This window comes from Citrus sinensis, chromosome 5 (assembly GCF_022201045.2).
Source record: "Citrus sinensis cultivar Valencia sweet orange chromosome 5, DVS_A1.0, whole genome shotgun sequence".
Taxonomy (NCBI): Eukaryota; Viridiplantae; Streptophyta; class Magnoliopsida; order Sapindales; family Rutaceae; genus Citrus; species Citrus sinensis.
In genome coordinates, this window is record NC_068560.1 from 36,877,471 (window position 1) to 36,902,410 (window position 24,940).

General features: G+C 33.5%; 3 protein-coding genes across 5 annotated transcripts; 2 read left to right on the forward strand and 1 right to left on the reverse strand.

Moving 5' to 3' along the window:
• Window positions 1-3,697, reverse strand: LOC102620435 (probable jasmonic acid carboxyl methyltransferase 2). Its single transcript, XM_006473475.4, has 4 exons — window positions 3,571-3,697; window positions 3,045-3,449; window positions 649-924; window positions 1-512 (listed from the first exon to the last, which is right to left on the reverse strand). Exons 1-4 carry the CDS (start codon window positions 3,643-3,645, stop codon window positions 147-149), a joined length of 1,122 nt encoding a protein of 373 aa, XP_006473538.2. The 5' UTR covers window positions 3,646-3,697; the 3' UTR covers window positions 1-146.
• Window positions 3,698-14,940: 11,243 nt separating this feature from the next.
• On the forward strand, window positions 14,941-20,931 carry LOC102620706 (inositol-pentakisphosphate 2-kinase-like). Of its 3 annotated transcripts, none has more exons than XM_052442611.1 (10): window positions 14,941-15,114; window positions 15,214-15,335; window positions 15,498-15,719; window positions 16,073-16,220; window positions 16,424-16,464; window positions 16,608-16,718; window positions 16,871-17,467; window positions 17,785-17,966; window positions 18,298-19,542; window positions 20,398-20,931. In XM_052442611.1, the coding sequence occupies exons 2-8, from the start codon at window positions 15,234-15,236 to the stop codon at window positions 17,890-17,892; spliced, it is 1,329 nt and encodes a 442-aa protein (XP_052298571.1). In that variant the 5' UTR covers window positions 14,941-15,114; window positions 15,214-15,233; the 3' UTR covers window positions 17,893-17,966; window positions 18,298-19,542; window positions 20,398-20,931. The 3 variants fall into 3 exon arrangements, with proteins under 3 accessions (XP_052298571.1, XP_052298570.1, XP_006473539.2); XM_052442610.1 differs by having other exon boundaries at window positions 18,303-19,542; XM_006473476.4 differs by having other exon boundaries at window positions 14,942-15,114; window positions 17,785-19,542.
• On the forward strand, window positions 20,163-20,727 carry LOC107176407 (heavy metal-associated isoprenylated plant protein 43-like). The gene is made up of 2 exons (XM_015528869.3): window positions 20,163-20,171; window positions 20,398-20,727. The coding sequence occupies exons 1-2, from the start codon at window positions 20,163-20,165 to the stop codon at window positions 20,725-20,727; spliced, it is 339 nt and encodes a 112-aa protein (XP_015384355.2).
• Window positions 20,932-24,940: the final 4,009 nt, after the last annotated feature.

Consider the following 24,940-nt stretch of genomic DNA (forward strand, 5'->3'; position numbering starts at 1 on the left):
TTAATATCTGGTAGAAAGGAAAATAGTAATTTAAAATATAATCCGAATGTAGTACAATAAAAACAGAGGCAGCAACACGTGAACTTGCATGCGGATCACAGTTGAAGGAGTACACAATAATTTAATGCTCTTTATTTATGCTTAGATTAGTTATCCTTTTTGATAATCGAAACGACCAAATTAATGAAATTGGCGCTGTTCTTAGACAAGTAACCGTCCACTATCTCAGCATATCTTGTAAATAGAGGGTCCATTATGCCCCTCCCAAAATGAAGTTCAAACATGGATTCCACTACGGCTCTTATTGTCTTAGCCACTCGCTGTCCTCTTGCTAGAGGCAGTGACATTGTGCTGGTGAGTTCTTCAACACCCCCATCCCAGTCAATTTCAAAATGGTCAAGGAGATCAATGATGAATGAGCCTTCCTTTTGTATCTCCATCTTTAGCTCTTCAGGACATGGAGCGTAATAAGGAGCATTGAACGAATCAAGCTTTTCCTCTTCAATCAAACCCTGCATGCCAAATATTATTTGTATTTTGTACAATGGAAATTTTGGATATTATAATTAGGTGCATATAAATATATATGTAGAGAGGGAGGGGGGCCAGAAGATAAACACATGGAAGAAATTAAATCATTGATAGTACCTCAGTAACCATGCTCATAAGTGCTTGTGCTAAGAGCTCCCAGTGGTAGCAACTTTCTTCGGTAGTAGGATCAATGGATCTCCTGCCCAGGAACGATAAGACCATGCGGCCTCCAGCAACCATTTCTGCTGCTCGTGATCTCAGAAACATCGAAAAATTATTTTGGAATTGCACCGAGTAGGCATCCAACACGCACTGTGGGCTACTCTTTGATATGTAGATTTTTCCCTTATTCAGAGCCGCTGGGATAGCATTGCTCTCTAGAACGGGGGGTACCTGTACATAATTTTCATTCAGATTACTTTCATTAATTGTTCAAATTAATCAAAGTACAATCTAGTTCCCTACATACGTTTCTAATCTTGATTTCTCCAAAAATCTGACTATTTTTACTTTCAACTTTTCCTAGCCACACTTTTCACCTACTATGCACCGACGCTCTAAATAAGGGAAGGCATATCTTATTCCACACTCCATTAAAATTTTTACCTCTTTTCTAATAAATTTAGTAGGGTGGGGAATGGAAATCACCACATGAGGAATGATTTCCTTATCTCCACCTCATTTCCTATTCATTTTTCTTTCTAATAAATATAGATACCTGATTTCAATAAATTAAAAATTAAATATTTAAATAAAATTATTATTATATTATAAAAGTATTTAAATTATTTTAAAAAATCTCTAAATATATTAAACAATATCTTGAAATGATATCAAAATTAAAAAATAGTTGAAGAGAGCAGTATTTTAAGATAGAAAAGAAATCATAACAATGTTTTAAGGTTGAATAAAAGTTATATTATAGAGTTTTCTATCAGTTATATTTCATTTATATAAAGTAAAAAGAAAAAGAAAATTATTTTCAAATTAAAGAAATCATAACAATCTTTTTTTTTTCAATATTAATTTCTTTACTCCCGATTTTACCGGTGGATCGTTGTCTATTTCGATCCGATCTGGTTTGATACTCATTGGATACACCCCGGCTCAACTAACATTTAAATATTATCACTCTGTAAAAGTAAAATAAAATAAAATATTTGCAATAGTAATAAATATCACTAAATAAAGTTCTTGTTCTTGAAAATGTACAAACTTAGTTAAATTGGTGGTTATGCTATTGAAATAGCAAACGATCATTTAATTTGGCAATGGAAAATTAATGGGTATCACGTATTATTAATGCTGAAAAGCATATTTAAACTAACAACAGTATAACGAAAGTGATTGAAATTGCATTAAAGCCAGAAAGTTTACATCAAAGGGCCGGTGGTAGCAGCTAGTTATGTCTCTTATGTGTGTCGTCGTGCACGATATCAAGTGCGATAGAGTAAGTGTCAAGATTTCATTGCTTGAATTGTGAGTTTATTGAAACAACGATAGCAGCTAGTTTATTGAAACAACGGTAAAATTATGAAACAACGGTAAAATCCACATTCCCCACCTCATTCCCTAAAAATTATTCAAAATTTACTATATTTGGGGTGGAGTCCCATGGGACCTCAAACCTATAGAGAATTTTACCATCCCTATACTGGTTTCTTTATTAATGATAAAAAGGGTATTTGGGATATTAATACTTTAGCACTTAATTTTTCTTGATATATCACTTTATTACTAAAAAATTATAACAATCATTTTCTCACTTAATATTTCAATTATTATCATTTTACTACTACAATATTAAAAATAATATAATTTTTAATAGAAATTGTAGTAAAAGCTTAATTTAGTCCTAAGTTGTGTAAGTACAACTAAAAAAAAAACACAAAATTAGTTATACACAAAGGGAGAGTACTCTTATGAATTGATAATCTTATGAATCTAAAATAATTAACTAATAAAATTGTAGATAATAAAATACTTTTGTCTTGATATATTAAAATTCTTAAAATATTTTTGTGACATTAGTAATTTCTTAACAGAGTCAACAATTTGATTGTAAATGATAAAGATTGAAACATTAAGCGAAAAAAATAATTATTAAAAAATTTGGTGGAAAGATAATAATATCCTAAAATAAAAAGTAAAAATTAAATGCTTGTACCAGGAATTATCTACCATTCGTTTATTATCCCTTCGTTACAGAATACCTCTGTTCCAGTATTAAAATAAAATAAGAAATACTTGGGTAACTGAGCATGACCTTTGCAAAGGAGTTCCAAAAATTGGATATATAGATAAAATATGCATGTTCAAGGTTTCAGAGTCATTAAGCATGCAGTGGATGCAAGTTGAGTGGAAAATAACACCACTGGATAGATTCTTATTCTCCACCAGGAGCGGTTTGTTTATGCCTTGACTTGGAAATAAAGAAACTGTTTAAGTAATCACAGACACACATTTGTATATGTGTCCCTACGCTATACTCACTACAGTCACTACATACTAACCTGGGAGAGCCAGTGGAGGCTTGAAGAAGAATGCACAAAGTGGAGACTCTTGTCAGGAAACAGTCTGTCGTAAAAGGAACCAGCCACGGCCGATACGTAGCAACGTCCGAATCCAATACCCTTCTCTTGTTTTTGCTTCTTGAAGAACGCTGGCAATGTCTCAAATACGGAGTTGAAGTCATTGCCAGGAAGATCATTCAAAGAAACCCTAAACTCCGGCGATGGACGACCTAGATTGCGACATCTGGCATGTATGATGTCCATTATCTCAGAGATCACAAGCAAGGAGTTGGGTCCAGATGAACAACCTAGGTCTGCAATCCCAATGCTCTCTGGGACTTTTTCGCATAGGATTCCTAGTATAGCTTCTTCAATCGCCGGTTTCACTGTTGATATAATCTTGCTCTACATACGTAATTAATTGAATCAACTGCATGGGTTATATATTGTAGTATCCATGAGGAAATTAATTAAGAACAATATAATAAGCATTAAAATGAAATTTTGTAACATGGAATTAACAAACCTGAACGGTGGAATTTTTTGCATAGCTGGTTTCACCATCTCCTTTATTCATGTGAAGTACTTTCACTACTTCCATATTTTTCCCCTTTAAATTTCTCTCTATTTCTCGGCAGTATTGCCAATGAAGAGTTGAGAATGAGAATGCGTATGTGTTTATGCTCTATTTATAAGACCATGATACAAACAATCAGTACTTTGGCTTCTTACGTATCAAATGATCCGTGTAAGTAACCAAACAACGTGCTAAATCACGTGGGTATAAGAAATGAGTAATGATTTAATAGAATCAAACAACGTGCTAAATCACGTGGGTATAAGAAATGAGTAATGATTTAATAGACGGCATTGCTCACCTTTTGGTGAGTTAAAGTGCTATAAAATATTATTTGATTAATTCACAATTTAAATATTATATATTCATAAAAAAATACAAAATTTAATATATGTGTTTAAATACTCACCATACGGTGAATACTAATCTTCACTAAATTATTTTCCTATAATTAATAACTTTTTTTTTGGGGACCAAGCCTCAAATCAATGAAAGCGACAAGGCAAAAAATCGTTAATTGTCCGAAGAGAATAGACATGTGCGGAACTGTGCTGGCCAATAAGGATAGTGGAACTCTTTATTAAGCTTGAATCAGTTCCTTTCTATCTGCATGCCAATTCCCTAAGGTTAAAAGTACTAGCAGTAATTCTTGTTCTTTATCTTATATATATATATAGATTTTCCCGAAGTTAATATAATGGTCTTCCCCGTATGGTGATTGTATCCACTATCACGTTTTTCATGCTTCTGAGCCGATTGGGTTCACCGGTTTAAGTTACACTTTGGTAAGAAAACATGATCATCAGCGACAGCTTGAGACTTTTACACGTGGTCCGAAAACGTCAAAAAAATAGAATGCTCGTATATACGTGTCCTTGGTTAGTGCTCACACGTGGCCTTTTGAAATCAATTTAAAAAGAAAAACAAAACAGTATTATTACAATTGTTGTATCCTCACGTTTCATGCGAGACTGGTCGCTTATCAGAGACTTCAAATTATCAATCAAGACATTGATGGTTCCCCTGCTAAATGAAATTAGTATACATCATGTATTTTGAAAAGCATTATCTGAATATTATGTGATATATACCAAAGACCTTCTTGCTTGAAATATTTAAGGAAAGTTGGCAAATGCGCCTAGGAAAAACGATCAAGAAGTCAAAAAATTTAATTGGCTCACGGCTAGGGCAGACCCAAGACTTAATATTACTTTAAATTAAATTTTAAAAATTTATATTTTGAAGTAAATATAAAAATTTGTAAGTAAAAAGAAATACATTAAATGAAGAGGAACACCAAGAACTTTATCCCTTTAAATATGTACTATAGACAAAAATAATTATAAAAAAAGTAGAAAACAAAAGGCAATTCAAATATGAAAACACTAATTTTCAATTATAGAATGAGACAGTACAACCTATAATAACATGTAATTATATAAATATTAAAAATTAATTAATAATTTCAAATTAAAATAGATCAATACATGTAATTACAATCAATTAAAAATCGCAGTAAAACTCTTATGTTTGAAGTGCAGTACTAAATTATCAGACTTAATAAATTAAACAATTAAAATTTATTCATCCTTTCAAATTATAAAAGTATTATTAGTCAAAAGTTTCAACAATAAACTAAACTCAATTCAACAAAAAAGTATTCAAGTGTAGTTGTTTTTTTGTGAGACACTCTGACTCTCTTTAAAAAATTAGATATTGATGATTATTCTATCAAATGCTCCTTAAAATACTCAAATTATATTTTCTAACTTGTCCTCTTAGTTAATATAACTAATAAATAAAATCTAAAAATTCACATAAAAATTTTTTATGTAGTTAATATAACGTTATATTACATTGACTTTTTCTTACTAGAATTTTTTTAAAAATAAATTAAAGCAGTAATAAAATTTTAGCTCCCTAATATTTTTAATCTATTCAATAAATGTATAATTTAATCATTTTATAAAATAAGTCACTAATGTCAATTGAAAATAATATAATTGAATTAGGGACATATTTGTAAATAAAATAAAAAGTCTATTGTTATCATAAATTGATGAAAACATAAGAGTAATTGAGTTAGGGACATATATGAAAATGAAATAAAAATTGTATTGTTTTACTAAATTGATGAAAAAGTAAGGGGTGTAATTGATTTTTCTGAATGTGTAGGTGTACCACTGTTAATCCCACACAAGAACATTTTAATAGGTGCCAGGTAGTCTTGTGTTTCTCCTAACTCCAAAAGTTAGCTCAAGGAGTGAGGTTTTCTTCACACTTATAAACTTATTCCCAACCCCTTCCACAACCGACATGAAATAACTCCAATAATCTCCACTTTATATATGGGGTTTTGTGTTAGAAGCATAGACACTCGTTTTCCTTATTAGATTGTTTGCCTAAGATTGAACATGTGCTCTGATACCACTCTATTGAGAACTGAACCCACACAAGCAGTTACAAGTCAAGTGAAAAATAACTCTTTTCCTTTATATGTACTACAAACAAATAAGAAGAAAATAAACCAATACAATCCAAGACAATAAACCATAGGAGACACATAGATTACGTGAAAAATCCAAATAAAAAAATATAGACTATAGTTCAATATTATCTTTCACTGTGTAATAATGAGATTATAGTACAAACTCTTCTCTAAATAATACTAAAGGCCCACAACATTAAGGGCCTGTTTGGTATTGTTTTTAAATTTGTATTTTCTGAGAATAAAAATGAAAATGAAAATGATGTTTTGCAATTGCTGTATTTTGAATTTAAATATGTGTTTGGTATCATTTTCTGTATCCTATATTTTAAAACTGAAAACAGTAATATGCGTTTGGTAGACACAATTAAAAATGATAAAAATAGATAATATGTGTTTGGTAATGTTTTTTTCAAAAACAATTTTTACTAATCATTTACATTATATTTATAGTCATAAAATAATTATTTAGCTAATACACACAAATACAAAAAAATAATTTAATCAAATTTTTAACATCGTTTAAAAATGCCTTCGAATTCCCAATATTATTTTTTAATTATATTATGTTTTTAGTTATATTATGTTTGGTATTTCACTACATAACATTGTATTAAATAGTTTTGGTGATTAATTTAAATTATATATTTAGAAAACAATATTTATTAGTACTTAAAAAAAGAAAATATAAAAGAATTTAAGAATTTTTACATCAATTTATTTACTAAAAATGTGAAAAAAATTATCATTATTCTTCATTGAATACACGTAAATTAAGCAAAGTTTAAAATTTTTGGCAACATAACATTTATTTTTTGTAGCAATTTTCCCTTCTAAAATAAAAATTCAAGCTAATAATTTATCCAAATAACCTCTTAAAAAATATCACGACATAAAGAAATAGTTCAAACGTACAAAACTCATTGAAAGTCATCTTCGGATAATAGCATAAAAGTGTACACATTTCTATTTGCTAAAACATAGTCACAAAATAATAAAGTGATATAATAGTTGCAATATAATTACATAAAACGTGGATTGTGTGAAATAACCTAAGTATATACATCCACGTTCCCAAATACTATTGCAAAATATCATTGTTAAGTTATAAATGCATGCTCCCCAATCAAAAGGCTAGCTAAATAACAGACAGTAAATTCTTAACACCATTTACATCCTTGAATGCAGCAAATTTCTCAAGTTGATTTGTTGGAGACAAAGGAACTAGCAAAATGTCAATTCCTTGATCAATGCCACCAGCTTTTACTTTCCATGAAACCAATGTCATAGGCTTTGGATCATCAGCTTTTACAAATGTCACGTCTGGCTCCTTGCAGCAAGTTTCATCTAACTTCAGTTTCCCAAGCAAATTTCACAAGCATCGGCTTTTACAAATCTTCGGTTTGAATAGTTCAGTCTCTTCAATTTGCTTCAATACTTGTTTCTGAAATACCAAACACGAAGCCTAAATATTAGAAAATAGAGATTTAATTATATAAATCTTGATAATTAACAAGCTTTAATTACTTTCTCTATTTTACTTAAGAAACCACTGGCATATTCTTGTCTCCAAAATTTAGCAACACACTTGACCAAGTCTTTAAATCAAAGGACACTGATTTAAGTATAACAAAGTGGAAAGTTTCAGCACCCTTTACATCATTCAATTTCACAGCAGGACATTATAAATGCAAAGAAAACATGAAGTTTAGACAATCTGTGTACAGCCAAAAGGCTAGCTAACATTTCAAAATCAACCAAGAATGCCACCAAAATTCAATAACATATTTGCATAGCTTTCTCTTCTGATAGAATAATTGAAAAATTCCAACGTATATGATGATGATATATGTCCACCGAGATTAAAGCTATCATGTAAATTAGGTAAACCCAACCCAAATGAGATATAAAATAATCCAAAACCCAAATCACCATGACTAAAATAATTCAAAATCTAATTAAAAAAAATTAATAATTTACCTTGATACTCTGCTACAATTGTGTGATGAAGCTCCAATGAAGGATTCGTCAATGGAGTCCGGAGGCTGCAGCCTAAATTTATACGGCAAAGCTGAACAGGTTTAGCGTGCAGGCAGCAAAGACGAAGTACAGCGACGGTGTTTTGCGGGCATTTACTCAAATAAAATAAAAAAATCAGCAACTCACAATAGTAGAGACGGAGCTGACAGAGCAGTAGCAGTCGAGGCAGTCGAGACGGAGCAGCGACGGTGGCGGAGATGGAGCAATAACAGTGGCCCAATGAAGCAGCGGCGGCGGCCAGTACAGCAGTCGTTTTGGGCACAACAAGAGAGAGTAACCACTGTGAGTAGATCGCGAGAGAGAGTCGAAGAGATAAAGCACACCGAGAGAGTAAACGCTGTGAGTAGATCGAGAGAGAGAGTTGAAGAGACAAGCCCGAAGAGATAAGGATGAAGTGAGAGTCGCTGGAGTTTGTTTTTTAATCTATTTTTTAGTTTAGTTTTGAAATATGGCGAGAACATGTTAAACACGTTCTCACTTTCACAGTTATAAAAGTGAATCTCAAATTATTTGTTTTATCATTTGATTTTTGAAATCGAGCCACCAAACGCGTACTAACTTAAATTTAGAAAAGGAAAATGAAAACAGGGCCTCTAAAACGATACCAAACGGGCCCTAAGAATCTCATCAATCTTAGTTCACAATAACAGTCTTGTATATGTTATTCCCATCAAATGGATTTATCAAACTATCAATCTAAAAGAGAATGTAATAAAAATTAAGATTAGTAGAAATGTATAGGAAAATGTCGGAAACTTACCCTCCAAATTTTAGGAAAAAATTAAATTAAATTCACCTTTGATTATCGAATCAAAGATTGACATACCTTAGCCCCTAAAATCAAATATTTTGGCCATTATCTTCTTCTCATATCTTTCATTTTTCGCTCTCACAAAATTGCTTAAAGTCGTTTCCACTTCCTTTTCTTGCTTTTCTTTTTTTACGTTGTTGCCTAATTTCATCCAAGTCCAATGTTTAGTAATAATTACACAGTTAACAAACTTTTTAGACTTTGGACTTGTGGGTCATCCATGTTCAGAAATGGCAATAGAGTGGGGTAGGGGTGGGGAGGCCTACCTCATTCCCTACCCTACTAAAAATTTCGTCTCCATTCCTCACCTCATCCTCTTATAAATTTAATGGGATGGTATGGGAACCATCATGTGGGAAATGATTTCCTCATCCCCACCCTATTCCCCATTTACTTATTCTATAGTAAATACGGATAAATGATTTCAGTAAATTAAAAAGTAGAGACTTAAATAAAATTATTATCATATTAAAAAATATTTAAATTATTTTTAAAAACTCCAAAAGGTTAAAATAATATCTTGAAATAATATTAAAACTAAAAAGTGTTCGAAGAGGTAGTATCTTAAGAGAGAAAATAAAACATAATAATATTTTAGAGTTGAATAAGAATTACAATGTAAGGTTTTCTTTTAGTTATAATTTATTTTATTAGGTAAAAATAAAAATAAAATTTATTAACCAACATTGTAATTAATAAAACAAAAATTATTGAACAGTAAAAAACATTCATATATAATGGGGATTGGGGTGGGAGGGGGGTGAGAAGTATAAAACCAAACATCACCCTATTAAGAATTTAAGGATTATTTTTTCTTTATTCCCAATCTCGTTTTCCAAAAATTATTTAAAATTCACTTCATTTATGGTGGGGCCCAATGGGGCTCTAAACCCATAGAGGATCTTACCATTCCTATCAACATTAGATGGATCTTAAAACTAGCTTAAAGATAGGGATGGTACTAGGAAGGGGAGAGAAGGGGACTGATATCCCCATACTCATCCTCGATACTTTGTATATATCTCTATCTCCTCCCTTTCCCATCAGAATTACTTAAGGGAGGGATGTGGATCCCAGAATAATAACATGGGATCCCGAGTGTCCTTGATCCCTAAATAACTTATATATATATATTTTTTTATTTTTGAACATGATTTAATCATATAAAAAAATTAAATAAATATAAAGTTTGATAATATATCTTACCTTAATATCAATCTATTACAAAAATCACACTACAAAATACAAATTATTAAAATAGTTATCTTTGTCAATCTTCATAATCTTACAACAAAAAAAAGAGATTACTTTTATATCAATAATGAAATAAATGAAATGGATATAGATATTAAATTAATATTTTTAATAACTCCTTGCGCCTCCTGCTTCTCTTGTTCTTCATAGGGGAAAGTGACAAATTGAGAGAGAACCTCAGGTTTTAAATATAAAATAATAAAAATAATAAAAGCAATGTAACTCATAAGTGAAAATATTAAAAAATTGAGAATGGATGACATCACTAATTGTGGTGTAGCACTTACATCCTTGCTTCTATTAACCTAAAATTATCTAAAATAAAATGAGAATGATCATGAATGAGTCTTAATTTTATTTTACTTCACCAAGCTTTTGGTATATATAATATTCAAATAATGCTTTTAAAAGAAATTTAAATAATATGATTTTTATATAATATTGATATGAATACTATTTATGAGCAATGATACCTCTTAACCATCGACTATGGTGTGACGAACATCATGAGCTGGGCTACTGGCTGACAATGCGATGTACGACGTGGCTATGATGAGATAATGAGAAGTTGGGTGCTAGCTGCATTGCGATTAATTTGGAAATGATGATTGAGACTCTAATAGAGTGGCTTAGGGTTTAATTTGAGGGCTGTGGGCTAGTGGAGTTGTGAGCTCTGGGCTGTGATTAAGTCTAAATTACATTAAAGTCTTTATATTAACATATATATATATAATTTATATAAATATTTTGGTATTTGTTATCTACACAAATATTTAATATATGACGATATAAATTTTATTATTTATTCAATAATAATTTTAGAAAAATAAATCAAAATATAAAATTAAAAAGAGGAAGTAGGGAGGGGATAGGGATTCTAGTCTGTACATATCATTTACCTGAATTAAAAAAACAATCTTCGTCCATTCCCTGAATAAGAAATTACATGTTAAATCATCCTCGTACCCTCCTTGAATGAGAAGAATCCTTTAGGACCCTCGTCCCTATGTGGATTTTTACCATCTTTACTCAAGGGATGAGACTTTTTTTTTTTTTTCCATATTTATAAACTCATCACTAGCCCCTTCCACAACTAATGTGGGATAACCTTAACAATCTTCACGTCACGCATCGGGTTTGCATCAGAAGCACAAACATCGATTCTCCTTATTGGATAGTTGGGCCAAGATTGTTGTTGAACCTGTGTTTTGATACCAGTGTTAGGTGGTCTTACTCTCAATTCCAAAAATTAGCTCAAGGGGTGATGCTTTTCCTTGCACTCATAAACTCAGCACAACCCTTTTCACAACCGATGTGGTATAACCTCAACAACGAATGTCCTTAAAATTTGAATTATTCACAAAGTTACCTAAAAATTTTTCATTGGTGGACTTAAAAGTGGAGTTTATTAGTGATGTGCATATTATTTTTCATTAGTGGGGTTAAAATCCAACCCCTATATATCTCGCCCGTTGCCGTCCCTAGTCCCAATGTCCCAATGTAGGAAAAGTATAAGGAAAGCTATTTTTCACTAAAAACATATAATGTATTTTCAGTTATTGAATAAAAATGTAGATACAGTGTTATGCTCATCCCACCGAACATTTTCTCTCACTTAAATGGTCAAAGTGGGTTCTTTGCTAAGTGTTGGCTCGTTGTTAGTCATTATCATAAAGATTTTGTTAAAAAGGTTTTGAACTGAGTAGGGGTCGCTCGTCCCCATCTGTCTTCAGTACTTGTACTACTTCAACTAAGAGAATTTGTGCCAAGTAATTGTTCTCTGTCTAATTTTTAAATCCACACGTCGAAAAGGTTTGAGAAAGACATTCCAACGAACTATTCAAAAAATGTATTTTAAATTATTATTCAGTTATATCAATGAAGAGATACACTATTTCACCTCACTCTCTTTCATATGCATGGTTAAATGAATTGTTTTAGTGAGTAGGAACTAGGAAGTTGATTCTATTTGTGGTTGATTTATATGTATCGCAGTTTACTAGATTTTGCCATCTGTAAAAGGTCAAATACAAATGACTAGGAACTAGGAAGTTGATTGTATTTGTAGTTGATTTACTCATTCCCATAATAAATAAAAGAATTTGTTATTAAAATAACATTCCTTTTAAAATCGTCCCTATTTGAAGTTACGATATGTCGGGATTGGACCTTTATTCACAAAGCATTGAACTTCAAATTTGGCTAAAATCACGTCGAATGGTAAAGGAAAAGACATGCATAATTTGCAGAGAGAGTGGGGGAAAATGATTATGTTTCGGCTTGATTATGGTCCACCATTAGAATATGCTGTAATAGCAACTCTCATCATATTGTTCGCCCATCATATTGTTCGCTTTTGCTTAGCTAAACGTGTTATTCTTCTTAGTTCCATTCTTGTAAATAGCTTGATGCTGGGGACATCTTATTGACTTCTTGTGGTTAGAATTTCTTAATTGGGTATCGCATATTACTATTATTCATGATTTTTAAAGTAAAAGCACTAATTCTACTTATCTATCTCTATCTTGTTAAGTTTTTATAATCTTCGACTACAACAAAAAGGATCATTCAGAAATAAACATATACACTAAAAAAAAAACTTATTTCCGAAGTAACCACGTTGTCAACTATCGTCATATTAAGTCATATCAGAAAAATATAATTTCTTATGAACGATTGAAGAAAAAAAATATTTTTCGACAGCGTTGTCCTCGGAAATGTCGTTAATTACCTTCGGAAATAATCCTTAGAAATCAAATACAGGTTCATTTGTTACCTTCAGTTGAACTAATAGTTAATGAAATACAAAATAAGATGAGTACATATTAATCACACACCATTGCGAGTCAAAATCTAAGGATCGAGTAAAATTTAATTAAAATTAGGACGGTAGAGGAAGCATCCATAAGCGCAACATGAGAGTAATTATATCAATTGAAATTTCATAAGAGTAACTTAGGACATGAGAGAGAGAAAACTATCTTCAGATTGCACAAATAACATGAAAAAAGTACTTTATGCATAAAACTTTTAAACAAATTTGGGCCTAAATCTAACTTTACAAATTTTAGAGTAATCTTGGGCTCGACATTCCATTTCCGACAAACAAAATTTCTCTATCATCAAAGGCAGTTTTGCCTTAGAAAACATATGATATTTTCCATATTTATTCGACGGCTTATCAATATCTTTGTAAAAAAACAATTATTTTCAATGGTATATTGCATCTTCAAAATGTCCGGTGGGTAATACAGCTATTTTTTGTGGTGTTCTTTTAAACCAAAAAACAAAAAGATATGGATAAGATTTGTTTGATGATTCGTCTTGGACTAGTTTGATGTCAATTTAAAGAATAACAATTGGGCTGAAATTTTCAGGAATTTAAGCATCCAAATTTAGGGGTGGTGTTATTTTCCCCTCGTTTTCTTTATTCCGCCCATTCAATGGGGTAATTTATAATTAATCACCTAAGCTCTCCTTCCATGCCGTAAATACTTTTAGTAATTGTGGATAATTGTTCTAAGCTCTCCCTAATTCTCTTTCTTTCTTTCCTTCTTTTTTTTTCCCCTTTTTGGGTGCTCAATCTGGTCCATTCACTTATTTGACTTTGACTACTAAAGTTGACTTAAGTTGAGGCTTTGTTATGTGGAATGATCATTTTTGTTTGAGAATTGGGACAAATAGACCATTAGACAGGAGATCATTTTATTTATTTATTTTGAGATTTTAATAGACAGAGAAAATGAAATAAAAACCAATAGCTTTTTAAGGAAAAAAGGTAATTTTGAAATTTAGAAGAAGGGGTTTAATGAGAGAAAATAACAGGGTTTTTTTTTTTTTGAAACTGATTAAGCCTCAGGTTACTGTATTACACAGAGATATATACAACTGCTATGACAGCAGATCGTTACACTGATATTTACAATCAGATATATATACATGAGACTTATATTATTATATTTTTTTATTCTATTAAGTACATGTTCATCCAAATACCCTTTACGGAGGATGGATGTCTCTACATGCCCATCCAAACAACAGGATTGAATAGCACTGAAAGTGCACAATTTTGATTCATGATTTTTAATCCCCTTATTAGTCTATCTCAACAGTCCTACTCCTCAATTATCTCTATTTATTTTCAAAACTGCCCTTATTTATTTCTCCCCCAAATCTCAACAGCTCCCAACCTCTAGTCACTGAAGCCCTAGTCGCCAAAATGCTATTGATTTTGATCGTGAGTAATTTTCATGACAATAAAACTTGGGATTTTCCCATCATTTTATTTCTCAACATCCCATTAAACTGAATAACATATATGTAACTAGTAAATTGTAATAAAATCAAAACAGAGATGGATAAGCATCCAAACATGGCGTAAATGACGACGGATTTTGCTTGGAACAGCTTCAATCCATGTCTCGCCAGTTCAAGCTCCTTCCATGATTGAAACAGAGAATAAAAATTTGCGTTTAAAATCCAAATCGAATGAAGTGAACGCCATTAGCAAATTTGGAAACTATGGAGGAGGTTTGTTAAGTTGTCAAATTGTTCGTGTTGGTGTTATTATTGGCGAGAGAGAAAATGAAGGAAAGTGGGGGGAGAACGAGAGAGAGGAGAGAGAATAAAATTTAAAAATTTAAAAATTTAAATTATTTTGATGGGTATTTTAGATATTCCAAATTAAAATGACAGAAGTGGGGTTAGCGAGATAAAACTGGCGCATTAATAACAACAAATAGCGAAAACTCGTTTTAAGAGACAGCAGTAAGTCAATTGGTCTTCAAAGAGAAGCCAACAACAGGTCAATTTAACGAACTTCAAAGAAAGTGCAGAAGTCGTTGCGAAACTGTTAACTGTAGCTCCCTCGTAGCAGAAGTGAACTCGCCGATTCATTCAGGTGATGTTTCAAATTTCTACTGCTAACGCCATTTTGTTTACATGGAACCTTATCGCGATTAAGAGTTAGATGCTAGACTTAATTCTGATTATGAGGCAGATCGGGGTCACTAAACAATTATGGATGTCGTTTTGGACCAAAATGACGCTGCCGACTGGATATACCGAGGTGAAGGTGCCGCTAATCTTGTTCTCGCTTACGCCGGATCCTCTCCCGCTTTCGTACGATCTCCAAACTTTAATTCCATTCCGTTCATTTTCTAAAAAATCGAAATTTGTTTTCTCGTAACCATAAAAAGAGAAAAAAAAAATTGTTTAGCGGAGCGACTAAGAGGAGATTATTCATAAACTAGACCTTATTAATTGCAACATTTTTTGGGTAAGGTTGGGAAAGTGTTACGAATACCAAAGGCGTGGAGGAACGGCAAACCGGAAGAGTCGTTGGCGCAGTGTGTGAATGGTGGCTCGGTCTTTGGAAAGCATGAGCAGCTTTTGTGGGGAGACAATCAAGAGCTACTTTCCTCTTCCAGCAAAGAGACCATGGAGCAAATGTATGTGGAGAAGATCATGAGCCCATTGTTAGGGCCCAAGTACATTGATGCTGGAGTATGTTTCTTTACTTACTACATTAGCTTTTTAAATTCTGGTGACCAGAATGGAAAGTGTATTTTCACTCCTCCAATTGTATCTTGCTGCATCAGGTTGTATGAGTGAGATAGTTTGCATCTGTTGTTTTGTTGTAACCTTGAATGGGAGAATAAATAGGGATAAAAAGTTGTGTTATTAAGTGATAGATTTACTTAGTTTAGCTAACCCTCTCTGTGTGATCATCAACACTTATTCTGTTTGTTAGTCATCTATATGAAAGTTTTGCAGCAAATATTTGATGTTCTGCTTGATGACTGCAAAATGTTGTTCTGATTATAGTTTATGTCCTCTCTGTTTATTGAATTTGGCAGATGTGTGTCCGTGTGACCCGGGAGTTCCTTGAGTCTGTTCAGAAGAATGTTACAGGCCAGCGTCCTGCTTGGCGAGTTGATGCTGCTGACATTAAGATACCTTGTGATTCTGTGCTTCTCATGTCTGATCATACGCTCTTCCCTCAGGGTAATTGCTCTCCAGACATCTATTTTAAATGAGAACCTTCTGTTAATATATATTTCATTTTCCTGTATGCACTTAGAAATATTCTGCTGCATATTTCCTTCTTCTAAGCATCACTATTAGCAAGTGAAGGAAGCCGAATATGTGATTTGACCATAGTTTGGTTAAAACATCAGACTGCCAGCTAATTTTTCTTCTTTCCTCAGGTATTCTTGGAGAGGAGCCCTGCCTAGCTGTTGAAATAAAGGTCTGTTCCAGAAACTGTGCATTTATTCTATATCTGTTCTCACAGTGTTCTTCTATGTTGTTCTGAGGAAATATATCTTTTTCTTTAAACTTCATAATATTATTTTAACTGATATTTTATTACATATTTGCTTCGGTATCTAGCCCAAATGTGGATTTCTCCCAATTTCAAGATTCATAGCTGAAGAAAATGCCATTAAAAGGAGCGTAACTCGTTTTCAACTGCATCAAGCCCTGAAGTTGAGCGAACAGGAGGTCATTTTCTTCCCATGACTATGTATTTGTTTTCAGTTTTAAGTTATTACAAGCTGCTCCTGTATGTAGTTGTATCACTTAAATCTTCATAAATGATGACGCTCAATGCAAGCCCCAGTCCATATCTCAATCTAACTGAAATCACATTGCAGATATCAGAGAGAAGTGAATATGATCCACTGGACCTTTTTTCTGGGTCCAAGGAAAGAATATGTAAAGCTATCAAGGCTTTGTATACCAATCCTCAGAACAATTTACGCGTATTCTTGAATGGTTCTCTCATATTTGGGAGTTTGGGCGGTGGCATGTGCGGTAATAGTTTTGCATTTGGAGAAGCATTTGAAGATGCGCTCAAGTGTACTATTAAAGCAGATAATGGCCTGCGTACGGATAGTTTTATACAGCTTGTTGCTGAGACAGTTCATCAAGCAGGAATTCTGGATCGGCTTCTTGAAGTTCAGAAGCTCGATAATTTTGACATTGAAGGTGCAATTCATGCATATTATAACATAATTTCTCAGCCCTGCAGGGTATGTAGAGAATTAGATGAAGAGAAAGCATCACACCTGTGCACCTCGTTGCATTCAATTCCTATGAATGAAAGCTTGAAGATTGTGAAGGACTATTTGATAGCTGCAACTGCAAAGGATTGTAGTTTGATGATCTGTTTTAGACCAAAGAGCAATGAGTTTTCAGGATCTTACAATAGCATTTACCTAGAGTCAACGAACCAAGTTTTTGATTACAAGGTAAATGGCCCTTTACATTTAAGCATTTCAGTTTTATTTTTTGTTGGTGGTATTGACCCCCTGAGAGATGTTTGTATCTGAATTTAAAATCCACTAATCCATCCTTTTATACTCTTTCCTCTTTTTATGAAAAAAAAAGAAGAAAAAATGGAGCTGTTAAAGAAAGTGTTCGGAATTGAAACTTGTGCAAAATATAAGAGATTCAGTAGTTTGTGCAAAATGAACTCCTTCCTGTTTATCTGGGTTTTGCTTCATTCTACTTAGATCTGAACTTTCTCATATGGTTGTGACATCTTGTTAAATTTGCAATTTCCTAGGCATACTTCGTTGACCTGGATTTGAAACCTTTCAAGAAAATGGAGGAGCACTATGCAAAAGACAAGAAGATATCAAGCTGTTACATTCAGATGTTAAAGAGTAGGTAGTATATACCCACAAATACTGACAAAAATACACATTGAGATATTGGAAGATACTTTTTTTCTGAAAAACAGCACTGGTAAGCACTGGTAGTTTGATACATGTTAATCCACAAATTGTTGTTATGATGCTTATAAGAGTATTTATGCCTACTGATAGAATTCAACTTTGTGTTTCTTACCTCTTTCTTCTCATGCAAAATTATTGTTTCCTTCGACATGTACAATAGTTATTGGCGATTTCCATTTCTCATTCCCTCTCCTTCTCTGTGGCACTAGAAAATTTTGAAACTTGAATCAGTGCTAGATAAATGTATTTGATTTTAGTTTGTCCACCTTATTGGTTGGTTCTTAGCACTTTTTCAGGAGGCAAGTGAAATGGGAGATTAGCATGATTTATCCATTTTTGAGTGCAGGAGTTTGCGTTTTTAATTGTATAGGCATAGATGCGGCTTGCTGCTTTACTTATGTGCCAATTTGTTTCCTTTGGAGATTGACTCATTTTTTCAACCTCATTTCATTATGATGGGGGTTTAATGAGGAAGAAGGGTAGAAAGTGACAGGACAGAGTTTTTGGGGCCAATAAGGAAAGCAATATGCCAACTATTTGGTGCTGTTTCATCTGAATTCCATGTGGCTTATTAATTCACACAGCTAGAATTCAATTAACTGCAGTGTGGTGTAAAGTGATCAGTGAGGAGTATTGCTACCGTATGATGACCAAAATTCATGTAGTGGCCTTGCTGCTTTGGGAATACTCTTGTTGTATAGCTACGCAAACTGCTATTGGACTTCACTGTACTAAGCTACATTGTACCATCTGTATTTCTGTCTTACCTATTAAACGCAAAGCCAAAGGAGAAAAACAGAGAAAGGAAAATAAAGGCGACTTTCCGTTGTGATGTTTTAAGACTTTAAAAGTGTCAAATGATTAGACATTGAGAACAAATTTGCTTCCCGCATCATTTTTGAACTTTAAGTCAGAAGGTCCCGAAAACTAAAAGGGCCAGCGAGCAGAATTGATTGTGGTGGATTAACCAATAGAAAAGGATGGAAATCCTGGCTTTTCTTGCACATCCTGGTGATGAGGCCATTTAAAACATTTGAATTGATGGTCTCAGTTTATTGTAACACATCCCTTATATATGGAAATCCATTTTATCTACTTAGCAACTCAGTATTAAAATTTTCGATATGGCTTAGTATCTGAAGTAGAGTGCTCGACTTCCGTTTTCATGTTCAGTAATATATATATATATAGGAATTATGTTCAGTAATAGTTTAGTAATGCAGTCCATATTGTTTTTCAAACAATTATTTATGATGACGAATGTGACTAATGATAAGCTGTTTTTCATTTTTGAGTAAATAAAACAAGTTTTACCTTTTAGGAACAAATTATACTGCAGCATCACTTAAAGCCCGAGAAGGATCATGCTTTTAGACTAGGGAGTTGTGGCTGATATGAAAGGCTTTGTGTACTTCATGGTTGATCAGTGTGGGTGTTTTGATCAGCCTGGTTGAACAATTGTGAGGTGTGGCCGCGACTCAGCTGTACCACTTGCTCGATAATGAGTTCCTGACTCGTTAAAGGTCTCTGTTGGTGGGGGTGGGGGTGGTTGGGTGCAGCCAAAAATGAATTTAATATGTTCAGAGGTGGGGCAAATTTACTTGAATGCATGCTAGCCTAGGCACCATATATTCTTGTTTGTGAATTCTAGAATCAGTCGGCGCTTACTAATTTGACATCGTTCTAAGTGACTGTTATATGTTTAATATGGCTCCTGGTTTAGTTGAGGAAAATTTTTAGAATGCATCAGAAATGTTATGTCAGTTATATAATAAATAAATAATATTATGATATGTGTGTATTTATTTTGAAAAATCATCATATAATTAGTGGTTATATTAAATTTGACTACACATATCATGCGTGCATCAATTAATTATAATACATACGAGGTATTTTAAAATTTCTACTAATTGAGTGTATTCATTTATAAATTCTGCATTGAATGCTTGTTTGGGGTAATAGGTGATACAATCAAGAACCTTCTGACTGGCATTTACTTTGTCTGCACTTAACACTGTCACTCCATTAAGTCTTCAACCAAACTTGTACCCGGAAATGCAAGGAATAGGTTGCCCAATATTTCAATTAAATAAGCTAAGAAGTTGAATGAGATAAATAATTTATATATAGCGACTCGGACATAATCATATATTGCCTCCGCACTTTTATATGATTTTAGTAGCTGTATTTTCTGAACATAATCATGGCAAAGGTTCCACCACTACTTTGTAACTCTTATAGTTCTGATCACTTCCTGTCCATGTGATGTTTTGTATTTTGTAAATTTAATGTAGTTCTGATCACTTTCCTCTCACTGACAACACTCTGCATTACTTTTACTAGTCATTTGATGCAGGAGAATTTAAATGGTCTTGAGTTCAGAGACAGTACTGATGAATCTCTTTTTCTTTTTCTTTTTTCTTTTTTTTCTGGTGCAGAAAACAATTGTGTCAGTCAAATTACTCTGCTTAAAGTGCAGGCAGAAAGTGATGAAGTTAATTGCCAAGCTAGAAGGCATAACTTCTATTGTCATTGACCCGTCAAAGAACACAGTGACGGTAATTGGTGACGCTGATCCAGTGAAGATCATTAAAAAGGTTAGAGAATTCAGGAAGTCAGCAGCAATTGAGAGTATTGGGCCCCCCAAGGAAGAGAAGAAAGAAGAAAAGCAAGGTGTACTCGTACCTGTTGCACCAAAGGCTTGTCAAAGATGTGATGTTTGGTACGTTGTTGGAGAAGATTACTACAGTTACTGTGCCATCCTGTAACTGATTGACCTATGTTTCACGACTCTCTCTGTATTGATTAGTTCTGTTCCATTTCATGCATTTCGAGCAATCTTATAAATGTTAAGCAAATATGTATGCTGTACTCTGTTGTCTTGGCTCCATTTCCTGTTAATACAAATGAATTCCTGCTAAATAAGAACGAAGGCAGCAGATGCTGTAATAAACAGCAGGTTTCTTCTCTGACTTGGATCAGCAGATGTATAATTCGTGATCTGTGAGCTGCGTCATAGTAGTGCATGAATCTAATTGCTGCCCCCGTAATTTTTATTCAGTGCGAAAACTGATACTCCTAGACTTGTGTTGTGTACGAAAACTGGTACTCCTTGACTTGTATTCTGCATTAGAAGCTGGAGCAACAATTGATAAAACTGTTAACAGATGATTTATCCTGAAACCAGATTTGAGGTCTGTGTGTTGGCACGTTCGTAAGAAATTGGCATTTTATGCAAATCGTATCACCGGACTAGTGGGGTTGCTGGGGCATACGCTATTAAGTATTTCTTCTAATTGAACTGGTAATTGCAAAGAGTGACCTTCATCATTAATGTAAAATCGCATCCTGATTTCGGACAAGTGATTAAGACGGTGGATTAATCGACGCGTCTATCGTGTTGATGAATCAATTTCATAAGAGCTCAATTGAACTTTTTAAAGGAGGAAAAAGACTTGGGAGAGGATTGAGCAGGTCACATCTTGACTTTGAGCGCGTTTTTAGACAGCTTTCCTCTCTCCACTCCAGGAATGCTATTACCATTTTTTCTCCGCCATAATAAGTTCGATCATTCAATGATGAACACATTTTATGTACATAGACACTAAGGTCATGTTTGGTTTGATTAAAAGGATGGAGAGAAAAAGAGTGGAATGGAGAGGAATGGAGAAAAATAGTGAAATTAAATTTTATTGTTTGGTTTGATATAAAATTTGATAAGAAAATGAATTATAATTTTTTTCTTTAGACAAATTTATCATTTATCTTAAATATTAAACTATTTATTTTAGTAGTAAACTATTCATTCAAGGAGTTTCTATGTTGGTACATCATCTCTAGAAGAAGGCCTAAGCATTGAAGAATGATGCACTTTGTGCGGCCGCCTCTTGAAATTAGATGTCAAATCTGATGCAGTCTTGCGGCAAACTTACATGCTGCCTGATAACAAAGGCAAGAGAGGAGCATACGCTGGAGCAGCAATCTGGGTAAGGAGCCCATCAATTGATACCCGCAGAAATCACATTTACATTGCCACTGGCAACTTATACTGGGCTCCTCACACGTGACAGAATGCCAGGAAAAACAAAATAATCAAACAGTATCCACTAGTCCTACTAATGAATGTGTAGAGCTTGAGAATCATTCAGATTCACTCCTGGCATTGGACGTGGACACGGGCAAGATCCAATGGTACCATTAAATTGGCGGCTAAATGTTTCAATCTTTCAACCCCTGGTTGCCCTCCTGGCCCTAACCCTCATGTTAATGGAACTTGGAAAGATATTATTGTTGCTGTGCCAAAAAGTGGATTTGCTTGGGCTCTTGATCGTGATAATGGCAGTCTCATTTGAAATATATATATATATAATCCTTATATTTTGAACTTGCTTCACTTGAATTAAATTTTTGACTACGTCCCTGTTGCATCTGTACAAGCAAACAGGGAATAACTCCTGCAATTTTTTTTTTCCTTTTTCTTGGGTTTGTTTCTTTGTGATTTAATTTGGTGGTTGTATATATAGTGTTGGCTTGTAACTTTTTTATGCTGTATTTAGTGATCGTTATTCATGTAACATGCTCAAGCTTCAAAGAAGAGATTAATCCCTCTTTTGTATACTCCGCACGTGCCATACAAAACAGACCATCAAATTCATTGATAAGTAATTAATATGACAGGTATCGGCTCCACCCCATGTGTGAGAAACACGTGTCACGTGCACCAATTGGGCAGGTTGAAACCCAGCAAAATTGCAATCAATTTGGGCCAATTGGCAGCAAGTGTGCGTGAAGGGGGGGCCGAAATTGTGTTGTTCATCTCAGTTTTGGCTGGTTTTGCTGCATTAACTTGAAAGCTACAAAAGTGGATGCAGGCATTAGACGTTAGACAGGATACAGACGTGCTATTTGGCAATTTTAGGTTTGATTTCGCTCTCTCTTCGGGGGGCCGCAGATATATTAAGAGAAAGATGTGCGAAAAGTTAATGACAGCTAAGTTGATTGTGAACATTTGACACCGATTCTTATTCACATGCCTTTTTAGCTTTAACTCATTCCTATTCTTATGCGTTTCTTCATATTTACTTTTTGTATATATAGTATAATTTTACATGTATACATATATCGCAAATAGTATCTATCTTGATCAACAATGAATTCTATTGATTCTTATTACATGCATATACAAGGAACTTTGGGTGAGTGAGTGCACGGGCGGATGGAACTATAAATTTTAATTCTACTTCTATAGGAATAAGGGGTCCAAATGTAAATTATCATATAAATATGTAAAATTTCACTAAAGTCGATTATTTTTTCTTAAGAAATTTCCGACCTGGGGACCGGGTATGATTTAATTCGGCCCATGACACATTCTCAACTCAAATCAGGTCCAATCTAATCTGTCATGGTATTGGATCAAATCATCAAAACCACCCACCAGACCAAAAAGCTTCTGTAAAGTTTGTCTTCTGTTTATTATCCTGATTGGGCCAAACAGCTGGGGCCGACCAAATTGGTATATTGTTTCTGACTACACCCCACACAATATTGAAGACTAAAGGACTGGAAAGAGCTACATGATATCTTTTGGAACGTATCGACCCAAACAACAAATTTATCATTCTCAAAAGCTAACATAGTTAAGAGTGAGCAATAACGTTACAAAACCTAAGAGTACACATTGAACTCTAAAATTATCAAAATCGTTCATTTGATCTTGAATTTTAGATATCATCCAATAGACTTTGATTCCGTTGTCTTTCCTGTTGTTAACTAGATCAGAGACACCTTGAGAATCAATTTCCATAGTAATTGAAGATACATATGCATTTTTTGTAACCTGCAACCCCCATTCTACTGTCTCAAACTCTGCAAAAATAACATCTTCATGAAACTTTGATGTCTTTACTACAACAACTATATAGGTCCCATCATAATCTCTTACAACAACTCATGTGAGTTTACTTTCTGCGAATCAGAATGGATAGGAATCGTAATGAGAAATGACATATTCCCTTTCTAATATAAGAAGAATTTAAATTCTTCACTATTTAGTGTGGAATTCAAATTCTACATTCTAATAGAAATTAAATTCTTATACATTTTGTCAAACCAAACAATGAAAATAAATAGAGAATTTAAACTACTTTCCTCTCCTACGTTCTCTCCTCCCAACCAAACACCACCTAAGAGTAAACAAATAAGTTCGAGTGTCCGTATTACTATATAAAGACTTAATTTTCTTTCTCAATTATACAATAATTAAGTAGAAACTATCTTCTTCTTTTTAGACGTGAGTGGAATAAATTTTTCCCAAATAATAGTACTCCATGTAATCTAATTTTATTAATTATTTGTTATGCAATTAATTACAATATGATGTAATATCAACAATAATCTCTGTAAAATTGAGAGTGACTTTATGTGATGCCACCATTGTCATCCATTGCACCTTTACTACTGGATTGAAGTTTGATCTGCAACGCAAATCGCGATATTATAAGTTAACGGGCCGCTTCTTGTCCGATACCGCTAATGGGCTCCTGCCAATTTGGAAGCTTAGTGCGACCAAACCCTCAGACAGATGTGTTAGAGTAAGACCGGATGATCTTGAAAATGTCGCATAGTCACTCCTCACAAAACGTCGTAGTTTAATGTTTTGGCTAAAATAATGGCAATTCCTAATTTTCTTCCAGAAAAAAAAAAAAATAAATAAAAATCCCCTGTAAGGATAGTCTAGCAATACGGTATCTTTCTCTGCAAGCACACGCTTTTATATTTATGCATTTAATCCAAAACCACCCCAAAACCCCAACTCCTCTTCGACAAAAATCAAACGAGAACGGAAAATGAGGTTCCCAACTGAAACCATAACATAACCGTCTTATGAAACCGCTCTGAAAGTAGCCGGCGCGCTCGTCACCTCAGCCGTGGTGTATCGAACTATCCCCGACACTCTAATTCCGGATTCCGTAAGTGACT

Bases quoted from the DNA above. Each gene is read 5' to 3' on its own strand.
- LOC102620435 (XM_006473475.4), bottom strand. From the start codon at position 3,645: ATGGAAGTAGTGAAAGTACTTCACATGAATAAAGGAGATGGTGAAACC. The intron at 925-3,044 runs GTTAGTATGTAG...AATTATGTACAG, and splicing joins GCCTCCACTGGCTCTCCCAG to GTACCCCCCGTTCTAGAGAG. The intron at 513-648 runs GTACTATCAATG...TTTGGCATGCAG, and splicing joins TTATGAGCATGGTTACTGAG to GGTTTGATTGAAGAGGAAAA.
- LOC102620706 (XM_052442611.1), top strand. From the start codon at position 15,234: ATGGATGTCGTTTTGGACCAAAATGACGCTGCCGACTGGATATACCGA. The intron at 16,465-16,607 runs GTCTGTTCCAGA...TTCGGTATCTAG, and splicing joins GCCTAGCTGTTGAAATAAAG to CCCAAATGTGGATTTCTCCC. The intron at 16,719-16,870 runs GTCATTTTCTTC...ATCACATTGCAG, and splicing joins TGAAGTTGAGCGAACAGGAG to ATATCAGAGAGAAGTGAATA.